Raw genomic sequence first — 24,210 nt, 5'->3', positions numbered from 1 at the left:
CTATCAACACGTCCACCGTACAATAAACCGACGCGCTGTACCGTTCTAATGGTCTTCTCGCGTTTTTGTGCAGAAAAATGGACTTTCCTAAGCTCCGATGCTGGTGTGTGGTGATGGGTTTTCAGCTTCCGGAAGAATTAATACCATTCTTCACGATGATGCCTCCCTCGAGTACAGAGCCGCGTGCGTGTCTTTCTAACTACCCATTGGTTTAATGAAGCACTCGATTGCTCGCACCACTTCCCGATGCTTCACGTACACCGACGCGCGTACGTTGATTGCTTATGCTCTGCTGGTCTCACCCACGCCCGGTCGTAAGGGACGTGCAGAATTGGTGACTGGAGACGAGCGGATCCCTTAATCGTGCCTTAGCCGTAACGCCTAAACAGTGACTAGAGTGAAGAAATTCTGTCATCCAATAAATCTTCATGAATTTGTGTGAATTGCTTGGTACGAGTGATGTGATGCTGCCACGAGAAATGATACGCTTCAAAACTTGAATGCTGATTTTACGACACTTTTATCCAGCGGGCAAGGGCCGTAGTTGGACATTTGGATATAATTAGATTCAATTAAAACTTACACCCAGCTTCAATGAAACACATGTCACACAGCAAAATGTCTTCCTTCTCAATCTGTATGGATGTATCGTTATTTTGAAGGGAACTTCAACATATTTATGGGTCCCAGCACGCGACCCGCTCATCATTCAGAAACACGCACTAAAAACCACCGCCAATGACAGTGTGCTTCTTATGCTGTCAACTACTGTCCGGGTTTTGCTCTAGGCCCTTACTCGTTGGGTCTGCGGGGGGGGGGGGGGGGTTTGGGTGAGCGAGCTTCTACAATTAATGGCCTACCGCGCTCACTGACATCCACGCGATATGACAGGTTTCATTGCTAGACTCTCGAACCCAAAGGTTGACAACAGGTTCATCGACCTCTAAGAGCTATGAGTTTCAGAAGTAGTAGAAACGTCCACTTTGAAGTCTTTTTGGAACCATTTCAGCCCTTGCGGGAGTGCTAAAGGTCTTGACCTTCTAATAATGGACGACACCACGAAATTCCAGGTCAATTCGGCGCTCAACCCCGCATTGCAGACAAATTGTACGCGATGCGACAATGGTGGCTTAAACCCTCAGTTTAATGTTGCTGTGGGAACCACCATCGAACTTGCCCCGTATTAGGGGATGCCCTCAAATAATGAACAAACAAATGGTCGGAAAGGGGTAGTGTCTCGTTCTACAGAGTTGGATCGGATATAGGCATGCATGGGAACAACACACGACAAAACGACGAAGTAATGGGATGTGTAAACACATTACCGATGTAATCTTCGCCAGAGAATGTTCTAACCCCGTGATATGTTTATCATCATTTGGGGGAAACCTCAAAAATCTGTTTTACACTGCTCGTAAATTCTAGTTTTAGCAATTTTTTCACCATCCAATCGTGCCCTTAATTTCATAGTAAAACGTTGTCAATTTTCCCATCAACAAGTTAGACAATTTTCCGCTCCTTAAACCGCCCAATTACATGCCGGAAATCGAAAAATTTCCAACGAATCGCAATCGTCCCCTCCAGCCGTTTAAACTGTCACTGACTGGCATGATGTTGCTTTTCGCGAATTCTCACTAAGCGGAGACAAGATCACATAAAACCAGCAGACCAGACCCATCCACACGGCAAACCAAAACTCCCCGAGCACGGAGCGATGCAGACGATGATTATTAAATCATGCACCGCTACCACTGGAGCATGAGACTGCAGCAGAACCAGTGTTGCTGCTCTCTGTCGCGTCTCATTTACATCCGAGATCCGATTTGGAATTCGTACATCTCGTGGCAGCCATGATGGAAGGGATTACCACAAAGGGAAGAGGGTACAGTAGCAGATGAAGGCAAAAGCATACTCACACACCGACACAGATCCACCGGCAGAATGCTCTCGAGCTCGGACAAAATGCATCCAGCAAAAGTCATGGCGCATTGGGTCGGCAGTAAAAAAAAGGCCGGGTACGACCGAAAGTGCATCGAACTTTGTGTGCTCACTCAACGGAAGTGGCTATCCTTGGTTTCGCGAAATCGCACGGCAGTTTCGGCGACATTCGGAGGGTTGGTTTTAGACGACAGACAGAACAACAACATCCAAAACGCCATGGTTGAAGCACACAAACTTGGTGGACCTAGCGTCACAAAGACACACACACACACACGATGAAAATCGTGCCCAAACATGGATTATGCTACTCAGCCGTAACCACTCGTAGGAAAACACTATAAAAGCGGCTTTTGGAACGCGAAAGATGCATAAGTACGAGCGATTCATGGCTCCGTTTATTGGTGCGGGAGGTTAGAGAAAGAAATGGCTCGATTTGTTTATATTGCGTGGCGAACGGGCCGCGGCCCCGCGGGGATGGCAGAACGCTTTTCCGCTTTTCTTTTTGTATTTTCCAAATAAAAACGCTCTTTACACGATGCACTATGGCGATGTGAGAAAACCCCTCTGGCACAATGGCAAAACTCTCCTGGAAATTGGAAGCTTGTGGAAAAAACAAACATTCGCCTTTTTTTTAACGTTGCGGCACACGGTGGTCATGGGGCGGTGTAGATCAAGTTAACGAACGTTGAAGTTGTTTAGGTATGACAGGTCCGGAAATATAAAATGAATATAAAATAATATAAAGTGAATATAAAATATGCAAAACTAGTTTATGAATTCTATGCTGATGATTCTTCTTAGTTGGCGGGGACCACGTAGTTGGTTAGTCAATCCTCACTACGGGAGGACGGTCCGGATGGGATTTGAACCCCGCCCGGTCCTGCCGTTTGAAGACCTTCGCCGCTGTCGCCTACACCACCGGGCCGCCGCCCCTATGATATGATGATTTAGACCGTTTTTTCTTTGACATTTGGATGCTTTAGGAGGCCTAGCTTAAGAGGATTACATTGGGCTAGGCTATTTGATCTTATATGCTTCACAACTACTATATAACTATATAACAACTAGTGAGGACTTGTCTGTCCTCACTACGACGGAACGATCGAGATGGGATTTGAAACTCGATCTAACCGTTTAAAGACCGGCGCCGCTGTCGCATGACCACTTGTACGCACAACCGGTAACACAACTTTCCGTTAACTATTTTAAAATGTTTGCATGAATGTTTGCAAATCAAATTTAATGATCCACAGAAAAATCCGCTTCGCATTGTCCGCTCCATGTACCAATGTGTACCATTAAGATTGCTTTTATACTATCGGCGCTCCAATATTTATACACGATGGCACTCATCGCCATCGAAACAAACTTTACGGTTGCCGTGTTGTTTATAGCGAACCATATCCGCTCCAAGAAGCGCGTGGAAGATAGTGTTACAAACAATCTTATTTTTAGAAAGGACAAACAAAACTTCAACTTACCCAAACGGCCAGAGTCTCTGGGCGAACGCAATTATCGATTACGGATAAACTGAACTGAACGCCTAACGATTCGCTTAACCATCGTCATCATCATCTGCTCATGTGTTATTCACCAGCCTTAACGGTTTTGACCTCGGGGAGCCGTATGTCGCGTATGAAAGCATTTCACACAACATTCCAACCATCTAGTTTATCAACAACCTGGCCAATAAATTGCTCAACATCCCGCCGCCAATCGGTACCAAAAAAAAAAAAATAATAAATAAAACGGGTGCGGTCTTTCGATCATATTTAATAAGCTTGATGTGTGATTGTCACCTTATGGATGCCGGTCTTTCGTTTTGTGCCACTCGGACTGTCACTGCTTCATAATCGATCAGCGCGATAGTGTGTTTCAATCACAAACCCAAAACCCCTTTTCTCACGTGGCCATATTTCCCACCGTTTGCACTTCATTTAACGATTGGCGAACGTTATTTTGTTTGTTTGTTTGCTTGTTGGCTCACTCAGCCCGCTGTAGAGCGTTTGTTTGTTTTTCCGCAGGGGCCGTTAGCGGTTGCGGATGTCATAACCGAGCGGGCTTGTGCACATGAATATACAACACATGCCATCACCATCACCCCGCGTAATGGATTCAATCAGCTAGGTCAGTAAGGAGTTCAGCAGCTGATAAATTTTCAAAATGCCGATCGCTGATTGCTGAAACGTGCCAATCCACAAAATGGACCTCAGATTTGATCGCAATAGATGCACACAGCCGGATGAATTCAATTATTATATCAAATTAAAAAAATTTGATAATTTTACATCTTAATCTCAAGACACTTTTTAATACGGAAAATTGACAGAATATAATTGATATTTTTTTTTTAGTAGAAATACATTCTCTCTGCCTGCATTCAATCACTCAAACGCTGAAGCCGTTTATAATCTTCATTAGATGCGTTCAACAGCACACAAGAAGTGCAATCTGGTGAAGCTCACAAGCTTAAAGACAACTCACATATTTACATCACTAACGAATGATGCATCAAAAGCCATCCTCAACCCCAGGACATGATCGTCGATCGGTCGAGCACCAAAGCAAACAGAGCACCATAATTGATCACTTCGGTACTTTCACTTTAATGACCTGCCCCCTCCCGGACACCGGGGGAGCTGCACACCGTGTGGTCGTCAAAGTCATACCCGGGAAGGCGGCTAGTACAGATACCTCACATCAAACAGGGAATCAAACGGTGCTTCAAAGGCGGGTTGTGGCAAGCGAATCCATCAGTGACGCTTTCGCGGCACCTCTCTCTCTCTCTCTCTCTCTCTCTCTTTCCACCAGGCACGCCAAGGCACGAGAGATGGACGTCCAAGTAGAAAGGCTCTGGCACTGGGGAATGCCTTTTCGCTCCATATTTTTCTAACCTCCACGGTCCACGGAGACCGTTTAATGCTGCATTCGGTGTGACATTCGTGAAAGCCACGCTTAAGGAAAACTTTATTTAGAAGCGCAGTCTGTCGGAAATCAGAAAAATCCAATAGAAAAGGTCAAAATGTCAGCTAACACCCACTCGATACGCTGATTGTGGGGATGAAAATTCTACTGTGGACGGAAGAACGTACGGCGGACGTGTAATGCACCGATGATGTTTAAAAAAGCAAGCAGAAAAAGGTGCTTTTTCTATGAATTATGGAATGCCCTTAAGGGGCATCACCGATTGCATTTGCCGAGTGTGGTGAGGGCGGTTGTCGATGGGTGCCACGAAAGCGTACCTATAACAACAGACACGTGCCCAGATCATCGGGAAGCAGTTGAGAGCGACACACTTTTCACACAGCTTGAACCTGTTTCACTTAGTATCAAGGGAAAGCATTGAAATGTATATGATGCCGTATTGTGCGTTCTGAACTTGATGATACAAGCAAAAATTTTCCATTTTATTTTGTGTGCTGCAAAACTCAAATAAGCTGTAACATTAGTTGATGTTTGGAATTATTTATTATTTAACTTTGCCCAAAACTAATGCACTCCTCTCATTCACGTTTGTGTTTAAGACGCTCAGAAGGCATTTTGGCTCCTTATGCCTAACAGGACAACTGAGCCTGCCTAACGAGCTTACTACTGATCTCGCCAGGCTCCGGTAGGATGGTTATGTCATGAAAATGACACCGAACAACTCATCTCGTAGCCATTCAAGCTGTGCATGGCTTCAAGTCATCCACGTCGACAGAAAAGGCGTGGATGGTCTAGTTTAAGATGGCCTGATGGCTTTGATAAGTACCGTAACGCTTCATAAGTAAGTAAGTAACACCAACACCTTACGAACATGTAAGAGTAATAATCAAAAATCAAAGCCAGACATAAGCTAAGCCATCACATTTGAAACAAATATTTATCATTCTGCTACTTTTTGGTTGGAAAGATTAATGCTATCAGATTACAATTTATCAGCTTAAACTGAGCTGCGCTCCATTAACTGCGCACAAACTTATTGCTGCTCAACGCAAGCTTTCGGAGCTTTTTAGGCGGTTCGAAATGTTTTAAAAAATTATTAGACCATCACCCCTCAGAGATGACGGGTGTACCGTTAGCACCTAAGGTTCGCTACTTGCCCGACCCCATTTCTTAGCAAAGTAACCGATGTTGTCCATTTGAAAAAGCTGAACTTAAATACAAACACGAACGGTACACACCGATACCGCAAATCATGCTTAAGCCCTGAGAAGACAGGCAAGATTTACAACCCGGTCACAGAAAAGCCGTGTCGTGAAGGTGATACCGATATGCTGCCGTTTACTGGTGTATTGAGTTGAACGGACGGGGCGGAGGTTTTTTTTTTTTTTTTGTTTAATACCATTACTTACAGGACAAATCTAGTTCCCTTTAAACACAAGACCAGGTAGGTGACATTTTGAATTCGGGAATGTTCCACCATCAAGACCGCATAGTGTCGTGTGGCTCAGCTGATTGGGTGGAAGCAGCAGCAGTTGTGTGTCACGTGACACGATTATTTCAAAAATGACCTAATGGAAATTGGAGTTACTACACCTCAGGCAAGCTGGACACAACACAACGGGTAAAGTTTGTGTGGTTGTAGGTAACCGATTCCAGTAACCTTTTCAAAATTTGACAGCAAAATACGGGACGACCCGTTGGACGATCGTGGTTAGTAATTGGATTATCACCAAACAAACCGCATCCACCCGTACGAGGTAGTACCGCAATCTGACGCGATCGCTATTCAATTGCGAACCGCTTGCGGCAGAGTCAGAGTCAGTCAGTTGTTTCTAGCTTTGATAATGGCGTTATGTTTATTGCACACGCCTAGACCACCCTGTCATTATCAGCACCCAAAGATCGTTCATAGCGGGAGGTTTCCATCTGGTACTCCAGTACCAAGTCGTCGGCACCAAGATAATGGTGTAGTGGTGTCAGCGTCACAACCAGCCACCACCTTTTGCGATGCAAAATATTTACCCACCGTACGTTGCAGAGGTGGTGTCCTTGTTTTCCCGGTAGTCAACCGAACGTGCCAGGAACGGCCGGGTTTCGTTTGGCGGCGCTCGGCGTCTTGGTAGAAGTCGTCACCCCAAAATAGAAAGCTTCACACGAATGCCCTTTAATCATTTCTCGCGTCTCTCGTGCCGGAATGCATCAGGGAGTTTGCTTTATTTCTCAAATTCATTTCACGTGATCGTGACCTGCAACACCTCTTTCCGTGCGGCACAGAACAACGGAACACAAACAGCTGCTCGTATTTCACGGTCTGTAACATTTTTCGCTTCTTGTTTGAGGTCTAATCGCTAGGCTAACGCATTCAATACTGCTTCGCGATAGACATACGATACCGATGAAGTATTTCTTCATTTATTTTTGATATTTCGCTTGCCGGCGATTGTTGCTGCTGCTGCTATGTATGATTTATTTTTCCTCCTTCCCTTGATAGCGCACGATAGCTGACCTTTTTGTAGAGTTAAATATTTTATATTCAACGTGTACCTGCGCAACCCTTATCTAACATTACCAATCATTTATCAAAAAGTACACGACTCTATAGGTACGCGGTTGATTCCCCCGGGGGGTGACCACTTAAAACGTTTCGTCTCAATCGGTCTCGGCAAGTTGGTGTTTGGCCGCCTTTCCGCATGTCGTTTCCGTTGCAAACTTACCAAACGGAATTAACGGCCGCCGACATTGGCGAAATGGAATGAAGTAATTTCGTGTAATTAGCGTGTTTCTCGTCCATCGTCCTCGCGTACTTCAAAAGGGCGTATTAAAGGCACGGGGTTCAAGTTAGTTCCGGAGCAGGTTTCGGAAAGAGTACGGAAATACCTTCAAGGTATTAGCAAGCTAATCGTTGCTTTTTAACGTTCCAACGTCCGTCGCTTCTAGATCGTACGCATAAAAACCCCAACCTCAAGCTTCCTGATAACAAGTAGGTTGACTGCGTCCAAAAAATGAGAGAGTTGGCAATGCCGAAAAAATGGCCACAGGTCTGTTTTTAAATTCCATTGCGTACACAATGATGTTGCTTAACGGGGTGGTGGTTTAACCTTCATGCTTGTTTGCGTGTCACCCTCAAAAAACTGCACACAAAAACACATCACCAGACAGTTGCAAAACCTCGGTTTGTACTTTTTCTTTGCGGTTTGGTAAAGCACACAATTACATGTCCTCGATGATAATATCGCATCATACTCGCGAAAAATCAAACGTCAAATTTCCTTACCCACAGCGGCACTCAGCACGATAACCGAAAGAGCCACAATGGAGTGTTTTTTTTTTCTTGTGCGATTGTTGAATGAATGAAGGTGAGATTGGTGTATTCATAACAACATACTTTACAAAGTAAAAGCGCAATCCAAAAAAAAAAGGCATCCGACCGACCGACCTAAACCAAACGAAAAAAAAACCCTTGAGCCCCTGACCTACATTAACTGGATAATTTTTCGTGATAGTGGTCAGCAATAGGTGGCAAAAAAAAAAGGAAACCACAACACCACACGGCGTCAGTGGAGTTTGGGTGCAAAAGAAAGGCCCTTAAAGCAAGATGCGTTTCGTTCTTCGAAAAACTTTCTCCGGATGGAAGCATTACTTTAACTTAAGAGAAGTATGCCTTAGCACTGTGCAGAATAGTAAAGAGGAGTTTTTTGTTGTTGTTTTGGTTAGAAAAAGTAGGATATGAAAAGTTTTTTAATAAGTCGGAAGTCTATCGAGGCCTGCAAGATATTTATCTACAGCGCCCATACATAGTTGAGAGCGTACTTGAGCGTTGACTCCATCCAGAGGTGAAAACTTATCAAATATAGTAGTCTTCTGAATCTATTACTTCTTCATTTGGGAATGGTTTGATGATGAGTGCACTGCAGACGATTGAGGAGGCAGCAGATCCGGCTCTTCCAGGATAAGAAGCGGAGTTTCGAAGAGTCGGACGAGCAACTGATGCAACAGTTATCCAAGTAGGGGGAAACTTGCAAGTTCTACAGGATGTTGATTGCGGCACGGGGTGGTTTTACTCCCATGATCGCTATGTGCCGCAGCGAGCAAGGAGATATTCTGTCGGACGAACGAGCGGTGATCAACAGATGGAAGTGCTACTTCGACAGACACCTTAACGGAGCAGATGCAGGAGGCGCACCACACTAGGCGCAGGAAGCAGAGGAGTGCAGAACTACGACAACCAGCATGACAATGACGTGGTACCCACGCCATCCCTGGACGAAATCATCAGTGCCATCAAACAGTTGACAGGGTTTGACAGAACACGGTCCGGAGAGGATTTCCGCCACTATGCATCGGCTGATTGTTAAGATTTGGGACCAGGAAGAACTACCGGACGAATGGAAACAGGGAGTCATACACCTGATGTACAAAAAGGGCGATAGGATGGACTGTGCTAACTTCCGGTCCAACACAGTCCTGAATGCTGCCTATAAGATCCTGTCCCGAATACTCTTCTGCAGACTGGAGCCCCTTGCTACAGATTTCGTCGGCAGCTACCAACAAGCTGGATTTGTTGGAGGCAAATCGACAACCGACCAAATCTTCACTCTACGGCAGATCCTCCAAAAATGCCGGGAGCATCAGATCCCTACGCACCACCTCATTCATTGACTTCAAGGCGGCCTACGATATCATAAATCGGACCGAACTATGGAATACCATGCAGCAGTACGGATTCCCTGGGAAGCTGGAACGGCTGCTAAAGGCCACTATGGACGGGGTGCAGTGCAAGGTGAGAGTTTCGACATCCGGGGCACGATTTTCATCCGATCTCTCCAATTCCTTGGCTTCGCGGATGACATCGACACCATCAGAAGGACAATGGCGGCGGTGTGCGAGGCGTACACCCGACTGAAACGCGAGGCCAATAGAATTGGATTGAGCATCAATGCGACGAAGACGAAATACCTGCTTGCCGGAGGCTCTGACCGTGATAGAGCCCGACTAGGAAGCAGAGTATCAGAAGACTTCAACAACACACGAAAGGCACGATTTATCACACCTTGATACGCCCGGTAGTCCTCTTCGGGAACGATTCTTCGACTGTGCTGACGGAAGACGTCAATGCACTCGCCATTTTCGAAGGGCGTTTCCTAAGGACTATCTTTGGCTGTGTGTGCAAGCTAGCGGAGCTGTTCGGCGATGCTGATATCCTGACGGTAGTCAAAGCCGGAAGGATACGTTGGCTGGGGCACGTAATGAGGATGCCGGACTCATGCCCCACCAAGAAGGTGCTCTTCAGCGACGCATACGACACGATGCGTAGAGGAGCACAGCTAGCTCGTTGGCTGGATCAACTGGAGTCTAACCTGTCGGAGATCGGATGTAGCCGTGGATGGAGGACTGCAGCCCTAGACCGAGTTTCCTGGAAAGTGATTGGAGACCTGGCCATGTCAACGCGACGTGGTCAATCCTGAGCAGGCCAAGAAGAAGAAAAAGAACATATATGATAAGGCGATCAAGTGCTAGAAGAGGCGCTAGTCTTCACATGGCAGAACTGGAGATCAAATCCCAACCTGACCGATCCTCCTTTGTGAGCATCCAATAGCCAAATCACTTGGTAACAATCTCAAAAGTCATAAAATGGCTGACCTCAACCTAACAGATCGCTAAGGCAAGAATAGCATCTCAAAACATTTGCAAACTTCCGCCAACAATTGACAAAATTAAGCTTAAATCTCCAACCACAAAATCCCACGCTGTACATGAAGATGTATCAAATTTCTTTTCGCCTGTTGTTCTCATCTCGTTCACCAATGAAAATCTTCCCCCTTTTTTTTTCAATGTTCGATCGTGCATCGAAAAGTGCAGGAACGGGATACAACACACCACTTGACGTCCGTGAGAGCCAAAGCCACACGACCGCGTTATGCTCAACTGAATTCGAACACACAGAGTCAGGCAAAATCACGAATGCTTAACCAAACAAGCACAAATCGAGCGATCGAAACGTGGCAAGCAACGTTAACCTTCCCTTATCCAGTGTTGCTGGTTTTCGGAAAGCGCTTTTAAGCCACCCTTCGTGCACCAAACGTGAAGAATAATCCAACAGGGGGGGTGAAAGAATCAGGTCCGAGGTATTAACGCTGCTTACTTTTTTTTGTTGCGGGAATATATTCTTTCAAACCATGCCGACACACACACACACACAACACGTCACGGACCGCCGATAAAAATAGTCGCGCGAGTCGCGCCTATATGCTTGTGATATCGATAGCGCACTGAGCAACCTCTCCTTCTTTGGTGGGGCGGGTTTTTCTTTCAGGAATTGCATCAGGGTGTATATACCCATATTTCCCTTCTTAATGTCGCCTTTGAGCGGTAGTATAATAGCAGCAACAGCACCGATATGCCGGATGAGTAGGGCTTTGTGCCACTCGATATTGTTGCTGGGAAGAGGTATCGAATTTCCCGTGTGCCTGTTTCAAATTGGGGAGTGGTTTAATCGAAAAAAAGGGGAAAATCTTCATTTATAGCTTAAGTACCTCGCTTCGGTAAATGATGCGACGCAACAAGTTCTCCTTCTCCTCTGTTTAGACGGTTAAGTAGGGATTGTTGTGTCAATGGTTTAAGATCTCAAACATTAGAACACACTTCAAAAACATTACTTACTTATTTGATGTTCCAATAGGCATGAAACTAAAACAGACTATACAAACTTACCGACCCGTACCTTCATTAATCCAATTGACCCTGCGCGGGAAGCCATAAGGAGCATTTAGCTTCCGAAAATATAAACGCAAACATATTCTACCACACAGCAAAGACCTTGAACTAGGTTTTCCTCGCTGACCAGGACTGCATGCACAGCCTTCTCATTATGCAGCTGCTCTGACGCCACACGGAGGCAATTCCGCCAACCGAAAACCCTTCAATGGTCCGCTCCCAGCGTCCGAAATGTTTATAAATAGCGACGAGCAGCTTACCACTCGCCTGCATTGCTATGGGAAGACACTGGCAAAGTGGTGTGGGCACAACAGTATTGGAACGAGAAAAAAAAAAAACAAACCGAACTCTATAACACCGGGGTTGCGGGTGCTCTGGAACGGACCTCAATGCATCGGACAATATCAGACAAGTCAAGGGCATCTCCTCCGGTGACAGGGTGTGTGGTGAGTGTGCAAGTTTTCGAAGTATCCGCCTTCGTTTTGCGCAACAACGCCAATGGGGTGTGTTGGTGTACAAAGAAGCAACCAACAAACCAACAAACAAAAAAACTGCAATTGGTTACTTACGCTTCACAGTAGGGCAGTTTGTTGAATCCTTTGTACGTCTTCATGTTCAGCGTCATGCCACACTCGTGACATTTGAAGCACGTCTTGTGCCAGGTCTGTAAGGGAAACAAGAACGAAAAGTTAGTCACCAAGTTGAAGCCTCGGTTGGATATGTTACTTAACGTAAGCTGCTAGAATATGGTGTTTTCGCAACAGGTGTTATGTGCCACTGAATTGAAGATAAAACCACAGAGTACAATGTTGTACGAAAAAAAATAATTTATTAAAACAATACGCTTCATTCATCCACTAGAAAGGAGTAAGGATTCGAGCGACTACAGCCACTACCGTACATTGGCTCGTGCGTCGTTGGACAATGTTCACGCGGAATGCACCGATTGTTGTGCATCACTAGCCCATAGTCGCAGACACAGGTCGGCGGACCCGTGAAACTTTGGGCACATCGCACCAGCCGACAATCCGTCGTGCAAGTATCCACGCAGCAGGGTTTGTAAGGGCGTAGACTTGCACCAGGCGGACACACCGGTGTGCAAGGCTTCTCCGTAAAGTAATGCCCGTGTGGTGGAGCTACCGTGGTCGGTGGACACTTCCGCGGACACTCGGACGGCAGTATGCATCGTCCCTCGTGCAGCACGTACCCTTCGTTGCACACACAGGTCGGAGGACCGGTGCAAGCCGCTATGCAGAAGATTTTGCTACAATCATTGTCGCACGTCTGCTGACAGCACGGCGTACAGGGACTGTAATGTGCGTTCGGGCCACAGAATTTAACCGGTTCCTCGACGGGACACTCTTCGCGCGGTATACAGCGGCCCTCGTGCCGCACAAATCCACTGTCGCAGGTGCACACTAGCGGACCGGTCGGTGGCTGTGCCGGACAGAGTACAGCGGCACAGTTGGTGGTGCAGGTTTCCTCGCAACACACTGGCGAAGGTTGCTGCACTTCGTTCGGTGGACACACCTCGAACGGTGACATTGTCGTCGTGCGCATGGGCTTTGGCGGACATTGCGGTCGCACCGGGCGGTACAGATAGTTGGAGCAGGAAGACAAATTCTGAGACTGCGACATCATGGAGTAGGGGCTGGGTTGCGACTGTGGCCGTGGGTAATGTGTTCTGACCGGTGGCGGTACATCACCATTACGCGACACACCGTAGAAGGTTCGCGCACACGGTTTCGGTGTCGTCGCGAATGGTGGACATTCGGTTGGAGGTTCGGTCGGTGGGCACGGTGCCGGACATTCGCACCTTTCAATGCAACGTCCATGATGGCGCACAAATCCTGGCTTGCAAACACACGTCTCCATCGGGATGCCGGTTGGCGTCGGTACACAGTCATTGTCGCACGTTGGCTCACAGACGGGAGGGCACCAGAGCAGTACCTCGTTCGGTGGACAACATTCTACAGCAAATGTAAGTAAATGGCAAACTTAGGATACTTCAGCGCTGGACAAAAAAAAAGAAAGCGAAAACCTACTTTGAGCATGACGAGCCGTCGCTTGGTCTGGCAGGCAACACACCAACAGTAGTAGAAGATTAACCGAAAGTAACAACCTATGGATACTGGTGTCCATTGTTAAAGCAGTCCCAACGCACTCTGACCACTGGCTTGCGAAAGCTTTTCACTTTATAGCAGAATGACGACACACACGCCCAGGAAGCTTGCAAAACATGATACACGGCTATCGTCGTGTGCACACCAAAAACATTACCTTTTGCAGGCGCGATAAGAACCAGCAAAACATGAAGTGCGTGCTGAACTGCACCAACTGTAGTAGTTAAAGTTTACCACTAAATACACGGCTCATAACGGACCCTTGCTGGTCAGGTGCATAGGCTCCCAGGACGCTCAAGAAAAGTTCATATCAAATGTCTCTTTTAACTATGCACCTGACAGTTTCAAAACATCTCCCAAAGTTTACGGACGACCATGCACACGAAACCCAACAGTTGAACAACGAAGGTTTTGGCCAGCGTAGCTTAGCCTGAAACGCACACCGATAGTGAAGCGAAGAGAGCAAGTGTTTTATTGTGAAATGTGAAGAAATATTATGACATCGCGCTGTCGAAAATCAACAACTCTTCAAAAATTGTTCCGCCAAAAAGTTCCGCATTCGGTACAGAACGGCCACGGCCACTTTAATCTTCGATCTTGAGTGGTTGTTTCATTTGGGCTGGTGCTGAAATAATCTATCCGCGTGCCATCGTCAAGGCGAAACAGAATTTAGTGCACGATTTCTTCTTCAACTTGAACTGTAGATTGATAGTGCATGTTTGTCGATCATTTTACCAGGGGAACGGTAGCAACGAATGGTCTTGAAGTTGCATGAAATTAAGCCTAGACGCAGCGCACCATCGAGTGGCTATTCGTCAAGTTTAGTAGTTAGTGCAAAATGATGAACCCTCACGGAAAGGTTATCAATCACTGGGTTGAAGAAGTAGGAGGGATCGCACACCCAAGGGTGAGGTGGGAGACACATTATCGCACAGAAATTTCGCAGAAAAAAAGAGGAGCTAAACATGATTACCTCCAAGCGTTTTGAACAACATTCCCGAAAGCAATTATCTGACTTGTGTTTACGTCCAGAGCAAACGATTCTATTCTAAATCATGCTAATCGTCAGTTTACTACTAACATCTGATAATTCTAACAAGTCACTTCAATCAGCTTCAGCAATACGTTTTAATAAGGGAGCCTAATCGATTATGAAATGAAACATTCTTCTACTACGCAGCTCAACTCAAATAATGTCCAATTTCTAAGTCCTAATTGCTAACTCCAATCAACCATTCGACTGAAGCGGTTTCCCATACCGGATACGAAATGTAGCATCGCATTATTTGGACAGCCTACCATTATCTTCACCCACCCTAATAAACGAAGTCTAAGTCCCCATTCGAGTACTCAACCATTACCCTTCTGGCAAAACCAAACGTCGCCTTCACACTAATCGTCCTATCCACGGTAATTAATGGAAATGGAAAGTGAAACAGTGTCATGTACGCAACTAAACGCTTCCGATTCGGTGGCGGTCCCGATAAACACACGATTGGTTGGAGGTAGCTGCTGCCGACGAGGTAGGAGAGTGGGTGTTGATGAGCCCTCACATCCGTTTACGTAACTGGCCGTAACACCGAGACCAAGATTGGACACGCAGCACACTCAATCAGCGCGTCGCGTCCAAGCATAGGATACACGTTTTTTATGGCAGAAGTCGGTAACAACACCCGCCACCACACCACTAAAGATAGTGGTGAACAAATGTTACTAAGCCATAAAAAAAAACGAAAGACGTGTTTTACGCGTAGTCGGCAAACGCTTACAAACTGTAGTGTAAAGTCACAGTGTTGCAGGGGTTATGCGTGGCATCGCACCGAAGACAGGACCCGTCACTTTTTCCCCAAAAAAGGGGAAAAAAACGTACCCGTGGGAGGAGGATTTGAATGATGACATCCGACACAGGTACTCTGGTATTGAGCAGTGTTATTGTAGCAGCGGATGGCTCAGGTAATGTAACTTTCTCTCCGTAACGTGCGAGGGAATGTCCCCGACAGCTCTTTGCGACGTTTGGCTTGCGCAGTTGGAAAAGCTGCCACGATCGATGGATGAATTGGAGTTGAAATGGAAATCTAGCCCACAGGCGGCGGCGACGACGACGATCATCGATTGACTCGGTCTCTCTTTCTCTCTCTTTACCACCACGTGTCTAACACACCATTTCCCGTGTTGCAAGTTGCCCCGGAGGCTTAAGGGCCTTGGTGCTTTTCAAATGCGCATTCGGTACGGCTTGCACGGCAGGACAAAAGGGTACAGCGACAAATTGCGGACATCATCACCGAGAGAGTTCCTCGCCGGTGGGAGGGGTGGTGTACACGATCGAATCTTGATCCACCGGTGGGGGGGGAGGAAAATCTGGGGAAAGTGATTGGTGTCGGTAGACGAACAATACAGCGCGAGCAACGAAGACAAAAAAAGGTTAACCTCCCCAGTGTAATAAGCTCTTTCGCCAGATAGCTTCCACTGTAAATGTCTCCTGCAGATCGTTGAGCAGCGCTGGTCCAGTCGATTAAAACATTCCAGCCTTGTCAAGCTCGCGAAAGAGCGTGAAAGAGAGATCCGAGCGATACGAAAAGCTCAAGCTCGTGTGCAAGGGTCATATTGCATCCGGGTAGATTACTATGCAGGTTCCGTGTTGGCGCCGTTCCAAAGGCAGAAGCTGAGATGTCTGAGATGACGGTACGCTGAAGCCAACGGGTCATATGGAGAAAGTACTCCCACTCCAGCGGCCTGGCAGGCCTATTACAAAGACACCACCAAAAACTGTTCATGATGTAACTGCGTCACTTGCGCCAAAGAGATGCAAATAAAGGCTTGACTAAAAAGGTATTTCATTCTCCAAAATAATGTACTTTTCCTTAAAGTCAAGCAACAGGAAGATTTATGCTAAAAATCTTAAACAAAGATAGTTAATATCTTTTTCCAAATTTAAGGCACATTATTTATCACTTTTTTGGCAAATAAAGCAAACGCAAAGCCTTAAAAATGGGATTTATGAAATGCAAAATTATTTTCTCGTTTGTCTCACTCATCTGCAATCATTCCTCCGTCCAATTTCCAAGGTCTTGCATCTTGAGCGGCACAGCTATTAATCACAGGAAGAGATTAGCAAAGCTAAGACAAAATTTATTTTTAATTGTGAGAACTAAACTGAGCGGAGAACATTGTAAGGCCGGCAGTTACTTTACAAAACACATTAGCAAATTCGACCGAATACAGATCAAGACACCAATTAATGGCAACCACTGCTGACACCGTAAGGCAAGCTCCACCGATGTCAGTGAAAACATGTTATTGTCTAAACAATTAGCTTTGCAGTTTGACAAAAACGGAACTCAACTAATTGAAACTGAACCGAATAGCCACCCTTTAACGAACTCTCGGACGGTGCCAATGTGCATCAAAACAAAAACAGAGTCTTTTCATCCCCTTTTCCAGTGGCTTCACATCCCGACATTCGCCAGCTCAAGTTCAAATGGTGAAGAAGGCCTTTCCTCGGCCCTAAATCCAATGTCCGATTGTTGTGGAATGGGGTTGTATTTTTATGTTCAATCTTCACCCCACACACTAGCCGTTTTCTCAGTTGACACAATCTCATTCCCATAGTTTGAAGCGGTTCCGGACGACCAATCAAGGGTAACGTCCGGCGTACACGGCAGTGCAACTGTTCTCACTCTTCACGTGCAAAAACCTACGGGAAGACACACATTTATGCTCGATTGCACATTCGGTAGGCTCCGCGCGTGTTGGGCTTTTTGATACAAGTTATGTACAGGCACACCAAACCCTGCACACCCCCTCTACACACACACACAGAGGCTGTCTGAGTGTAGCTGTATTGATGATATGCTTCAATCGAACAGGTTTGTGCACAACAGTGGACGACGGTCGTTTGAAAACCGATCTCGACGGTAACCATAAAGAAACCGGTCCGTCGCCCAAGAAATGTTGGTCGCGGCGACCATCGCGGAAAGCATCGTGCGATGGTACGATGGTGTTAGTTTTATTTGCCAGCGAATAAGTTGCCTGAAATCGGTCGAAACCACCATTAAGCAAACGGCAGCGAGACGCACATGTGACCTTGCCGTCCCTAAGAAGCGATCCAGCGAAGTTGTCTACTACAGTTAGGGTCTGAAAGAACTCCCCAAATGGCTACTTTAAGTAGACAAAATTATTAATAACTCTCTCAACAGTGGGTACGTCAAAGTGATTCTTCAAAAGCAGTATCATCAGATATATTTAAAGTAGCAAATAAATAAAAACAATCTATGTTTTGCCCACTCTCTGCAATGTTTTCCTCAAGTAGAACAACACAGCTTAGACACAGCAAACATAAAGGCTGTGTGTCGCGGTCCTCACCGATGACGCAAGGTACTGAAACATTCGATTGCGTAATTGCCGTAGTTTAAGCCCTGGACCAAAACGTTGGGGTCGATTATGCGCGTCGCTTGTTTAGATTACGCACCCTCCCCCCAGGTGTCCGAACCAAGCCGACGGGGCCCAGGTATGAATGAATGTTTACATGTTTTGTACAGCAAAAGCCAGGCCCTCCAACAAGCAACAGCCAGCGGCTTTACTGCACTGGCAATTACATTAATGCACATTATAAACAATCCTTCCGCAGGCGGTTTCGAACATTATAATCCATTTACCGAAGATGTGGTCCAGATCGCTTTCGGATAGAGTCGTGCCAAACAGGGGAGTATGTTCTCGTACATTTGATACTGGTGCTGCATATACATACTTAAACATCATCCCGCGTCTGCTTCCTATGATTTGTATAATTATTTTCCCCATTGCGTAAGCTAGCTGGAACGCTCGGTAGTCGATGATCTACTCACATCTCGATCCGTTTCCGACCGTCCGGGTAACGTGTGCACAATAAACCGCGGGGACGCGTGTGGTGATCGTACGTACCTACAGGTCGACTGCAAGCTGGACAACTTGTTGAACAGCTTTCAGTTTCATGACGATCTGGTCGGGTTCAACTTTTCCATTTCTGTACAACATCCAGGGGTCTGCACAACGGCCCGTTCAACTGATCTTCTTGTGGCTGCTGTCGCTACCCTTTAGCTTAAGGACGCACAAACACTCGTGCGCGGTGACCTCATTTATACCTTTCCGTTCCATTTTTATAAACGTATTCCACAACTTACTTATTTATCTGCTCACTAAAAATTAAGATATTTCATAATTCTAATCACTGCCACTCTCTGGTGACAGGAGAAAGTGAATAGAAAACGATTGCTCGATTGGCATCTAGCAAATGCAAATCAGACTGCCTAATCAACCATACACGCTCCTTCGGAAAACGAAAGCAGCTAGTAGCGCTCGTTCGTACGCGGAACTTACTTCCAAATACGTTCTACGATCGCGTTAATGAATTCGAACACATGTGCGCGCCTCTCGCATGTTGCCATCGCCGATCGAATGTGACACACTGGAATGTTAAATATTCACCGATAAAAATTCCAACCCGAACACCCCCTCCCCCTTGTCCACATTGTCTATCAACATCGTCGTCATCAACATTGACATAAGACCCATCAGCCTACTTCAGCGATTCCATCAGCGGCGGCCGGCTGATAAAGTTTGGGAGGAGTTCGGGTCTGTGAGGCAGCAAAATTGTCACGTTCGATCGCGCACACGTTAAGAGCATAATATGCGTTCGGCGTGTTACGGTGAAGGCTAAAAAACAGGGCCGGCGTTGGTGTTCATAAAAACAGGCCGATCTGCAAGGAGAACAGGTTTTGCTGCCAACCTCTCGTGTATCGATTTGTATGTTTTTTTTTTTTATGATGGTAGAAAGAAAAAGGACAAAGAAACATGTCAACGTAATACACAAATTAACTAGAAAAACATATTAATCGTAATATCTTTTTGGTTATGCAATTTACTGGCTGCTTAGAATCAGAATTAGTGGAGCAGTTCACAGTACACAACGGTGAGCTGATCCCACCAATTTCGAATTCGAATTCGAATGATTTAAAAGGATAACAATAGGCCTGATTATCTCTTACAAACGGAGCTTGCAATTGTAATACAAGCTTGTCAATACAAACGGAAAAAAATTGCATTATGAAAACGTTTTTGTGACAGACAAGTTTCGTTAAGCAATTTGTTTCGTTAAATCTTCAAAATCAATCTGTCAAAGTGATGAAACCAAGAAAAACAAAGCCAAAAGTGTAAACAAATGTTCTTACTGAGAAGATATTTTGTGTTCTACGTAATATTTTGATATCAAAATGATTTTTCAAATCATGTGAGCGATGATAGCAGTAGTGATGATGAAAGCACGGAAGTTCTTAATAAACAACATCGGCTGCTTCGTAGTATGATCGATCCTTTGGAACTAACCATTCAAGCGTGAGTTTATCTTGAGACTTTTTTGTAAAACCTGTTTTGATATGTTCTCCTGGTTGTTTTTTTCAGATTTCAGAAAAATGTTCGTATCGAAAGAAAATTTTCCTCGGTATTCTTAATGAGATTGAGTCAAAGTTTACGCCTTTCAGGGCAAAAGGACTCACGCCAAAAGAAATGTTGGCTGCTACCCTGCGGTTTCTTGCGGAGGGAAGTTACCAAAATGACACCGGGAAAGATTTTAATATAGCAATTTCTTAACCAACTTTCTTCGTGGCATTTAACAAGTGTTTAAATATTTAGGAAGAGAACGTTGGTCAACAATTTGGTTTCATTAGAAATGGAACCAAATGAGCAGCAAGATGCCTGACGATATTGTTTTTTTCTTCCGTAGTGGCATCCCTGGCTTTCTGAATTAAAATACTCACATTTTGATTGGAACTGCACAAGAAAACCAACAGGAAACACGCAGGAACCAGTGAGTTTTGCGCCATTCCGTTTCAAATAGCTGACGGAAAACAGTTTGACAAATATGAGTCTCCGTTTGTGTTAGAGAATACAAATTCTTGACAGTGTACTTGTAAGTTTGCCTTTCGTTAAGTTATTTTTTCCAAGAGACTATACAAACGGCTGTCATATTTCGAATCTTCTGTTTTTGACAACTTGTCTTGGCAATTTGTATGTGGTAATCAGGTCTAATGTGACATTCGTGGTAATGGCAAGAGAGATCTTGATGGCTTTCTTATAAAATTTTATTTATAGCATCAAATATCAATTGAATGATAATTAATAATCCCTGTGCTCTAGTCACACTGTTCTAATTGTTGCGATTGTTGAAATTTGTGCCCAAAAATCTTTTGAAACCCGTGTAATCAAAGTCCCAAATGTATCGATTCTAATTGCAAGAAAGAACACGAGTTATTGGAAACACACGACGTCTCCCAAACCGTAACCAAAAACCAAAACACAATTAGTTCAATGGTTACCGCGGTGTCCCACGTTACAACAAACGCACCCCTTAATGCAGGAACAAAGTGCAGCTGCAACACTGTGACCACCCCTGTACGTCACCGTTATTGTCATCCCTTACATTCTTTCGCCTCCAGTGACTGTGGTCAATATCGATCGAAATTGAATGTAACACAGCACAGCCCAGCATCGATATTGTCCGAGAGGGTGCTGCCAATCTGTGCAACCGTGACGTGCATTGCGAACAGGGTGCGACAACTGTACACCCTCCCTTTTGTGCAGCTGTTCGACCCGTTTTTCTATCAGTCAACAAACTTCTAACGGTTGCACAAAAGCACACGCAAATACGCACACAACAGTCGCGGAATGCTGGGAGGGGGGGGGGGGGGGGGGGGGGTCAGATATTGTAACAGAAAAAATACGCTAAAAGAATGTGTCTCGCCTCATCATCTAGACTGCGCCATTGTGCAGAGAGTGTGCGGACGTTTGAATCACGTTCGATTCAACGGCAGCAAATAAAACGTGATCGATAGTATCCACTAGAAAGCGCCAGCAGCAGCAGCTGTGTGGACTCCAACAGCTTAGCTATTATACTCTACATCTCAAGGTGAACACGTCGTCGTCGTTCGCTGCAAGAAGTGTTACATTCGGCGCCACACTTCATTTCGCGCAGCTCCCTCCCGATATGACGACTTAGTTTCCGATTAGCTTCTCGTGCTCGATAATAAAAAAAAATAACCAGACATTAATTTGCACGATCAGCTTTACAAATACTACCAATCGAACGGTCTACATGTCCAGTGATCTAATACTCCTCCCCCCCATATTCTAGTGGGGAACAGCACCCGATCTATTCCAGCGACCAGATGACGTGAGGTTCGCACATCATAAACACCGGATCGCTTACGTCATTTTGGCGCAGAGCCGGTCCATAACGTTTACAACCGGTATTGTCAAACTCATCACGAACAGATGGGGTTGTGTTGTAGCTGGAATTTTTGCTGCGGAGGTTTTAAAATTGCGGATTCTGAAGGTTGAAATCGTAAAGCCGAGGAAAACGGTGCTTGAGATCATCAGCGACAACCACTACAAGATCGGGCAGCGAAATATTTGCTCATTCACTTACAGTAATGTCCGTGAGGCTGCACGATGAGGACTAGGAGATGGTAGTGCTCTGAAGGCACATCTGTTCTACCCAAAAATTGCCAACAATCATTATCTATCGACGACCACACCTTGTACGGTTAAGATAATGCTCTGGCAGGATGATTACTGCACCTTCAAACGCGCTCAACACAACCGTCCTAAACATCTGGAACGAACCAATTCCCTAAACGTACCTTCTTATTGTGATGCACATGATTAGGTATACGCACAAACAATTTCAGCAAACAACAGCTAGAACAACGCTGGCCGCAACAAAACCACCACACTGATCGGTACCGCGTGCGTACCAACGTTTATGGTAGGACAATTGATGAAAATTGCTCATCTCCCACCCTCATCTGCCGACGTTGATTGTATTTTATTGGACTTGAGCAAATGGCGCGCACACGGCCTATCGGTCCACTGAGTCGAAAGTACAACAAATTCGCATCACGACGTCAAGAACTGAAAACTCCTGTTCCTATTTCAAACAGCGTGTGTGCAGATAGAAAAACACGCAAACACAAAAAGGGAAGTTCTTCATTCGAGGACCAATAAAGCCAAATTTGTCGCTCACTCTGTGGGAAGTCTAAAATTCATTACCAAATCAGGGAAGAGATGCTCAACGTTCGGTGTATTGGACGCGGACGCTATTGGAGTGCCATGAATCATGCACCATTATTCAACAACACAAGAGAATGATGAATCAACATCAGTCTTTGGTAGAGCAAAATTAATTTGCTCGGCTAATTTTATAACGCCACGCAATAGCCACGTGTTCAAGAATCGAGTCCACAGTTTACACAGAATACCACCAAATGATTATGATTCATTGTTGCTCTTTCCGTATATTTGCCCTGAGCAAATCTAATTTGCTAAAGAGGAGTTTGACTAGCATACTGCATCACCCAGCTGCGTTCAGAATAATTTTATGTAAACCAAAAACCCGATTACTTCCAGCACGAAACGGGGCTCCCTTTCAAGGCAACGGCCCTCTCTATGCGTGTATGTGTGCGGTGCGCGAGCGAGGTTCTGTGCGTTCATGCATTGCCGGAAGATGCAGTGCGGCTTTGTGCTTCGGTGTGCAAATGCAGCCAAACTCCAATGGTTAAGGTGCATTAGAGGTCGGGTCGTCTGCAGCCTGTAAATAATCCGTTAAAGCTGTGTTTTTCTTTTCAACATCTCACTTTGCCCGAGCTCCGCCTGCTGCCATCCATCCAGCCGACAGATGAGCAGACACGCGATCAAATGTCAAGCCACTTTGGATCAGGGACTCGCCGAGATCTAAGGGGGAAAGTGCCCACACCTTCCGGCGCGATACTTCTTGAGAAGGAAGTTCATTTCCTGACGCTCAATACGGGGAAAGGTTCTCTTTATGTAGCCCAAGAAAGAATCTTCCATACTGTGAGCACAACACGTACTAATTTGTAGTTTTATTTTTAGATAAGCTGTTAAAAAGTCATACAAACACGATCAGCTGATGATCTCATACGGAAGCCATTATTGAAATAGCGCTACGAGTTTCGTTAAGCTATTTCTCTTCCAGCGAATCTTCAATTCTGATCGTATCGTGTCTCGGAGGGGGGGACTACCAACTGCTCTTTTGCCAACTGCTTATCATCTAATAAACGAAGCTTGAAATTGATGAAAATAGAGTTTAGCTCCTAACCATCGTGTCTCGGACAAGCAATCATCTGTTCTCGCTCGCCCGTTGGTCCGACCGGAGCAGTGGCAAGAAGTGGAAGTGGAAGCAGCGCAAATTCGCTTACTTACAGGGCCAGACCTTCTGTTCCGAGCTCCAGGTTTGTGGTGGCCACCGTGCACACACACCAGCTGCGTCAAATAAAGTAGGAAAATACTTCACAAGCATACTCAGAAAGGCAAGAAAAGCAAAGAAAAACCGATGTTTCGCTTTCCACCGGGTGCGCACAGATTTATTTTACACACTGCTGCCACACCGCCCCTTCCCAACCCGTCTACCATCGACCCTATGACCATGACCGTCGCCTTTGTCGTGCCGTTCCGTTTG

The 24,210-nt window shown here is 45.6% G+C and overlaps 2 protein-coding genes across 3 annotated transcripts in view; both read right to left on the bottom strand.

Annotated features, from left to right (window-relative positions):
• Positions 1-24,210, bottom strand: part of LOC126561832 (LIM and SH3 domain protein Lasp) — a 47,367-nt gene that overhangs the window by 19,618 nt on the left and 3,539 nt on the right. For both annotated transcript variants that reach the window (XM_050218163.1, XM_050218165.1), the window contains exon 2: positions 12,150-12,244. In XM_050218163.1, the coding sequence (XP_050074120.1) occupies positions 12,150-12,244 (95 nt within the window). The remainder of the gene's footprint in view (positions 1-12,149; positions 12,245-24,210) is intronic.
• On the bottom strand, positions 12,427-13,722 carry LOC126562399 (zonadhesin-like). Its single transcript, XM_050218904.1, has 2 exons — positions 13,626-13,722; positions 12,427-13,550 (listed from the first exon to the last, which is right to left on the bottom strand). The coding sequence occupies exons 1-2, from the start codon at positions 13,720-13,722 to the stop codon at positions 12,427-12,429; spliced, it is 1,221 nt and encodes a 406-aa protein (XP_050074861.1).

The sequence above is a fragment of the Anopheles maculipalpis genome, chromosome 3RL (assembly GCF_943734695.1).
Source record: "Anopheles maculipalpis chromosome 3RL, idAnoMacuDA_375_x, whole genome shotgun sequence".
NCBI lineage: Eukaryota > Metazoa > Arthropoda > Insecta > Diptera > Culicidae > Anopheles > Anopheles maculipalpis.
The sequence above is the reverse complement of the archived record's forward strand: the minus strand, read 5'-3'. Positions and strand labels throughout refer to the sequence as shown.

Excerpts from the sequence above, each read along its gene's own strand:
- LOC126562399 (XM_050218904.1), bottom strand. The coding sequence starts at position 13,722 with ATGGACACCAGTATCCATAGGTTGTTACTTTCGGTTAATCTTCTACTA. Across the intron at positions 13,551-13,625 it reads GACGGCTCGTCATGCTCAAA|AATGTTGTCCACCGAACGAG; the intron begins GTAGGTTTTCGC and ends CATTTGCTGTAG.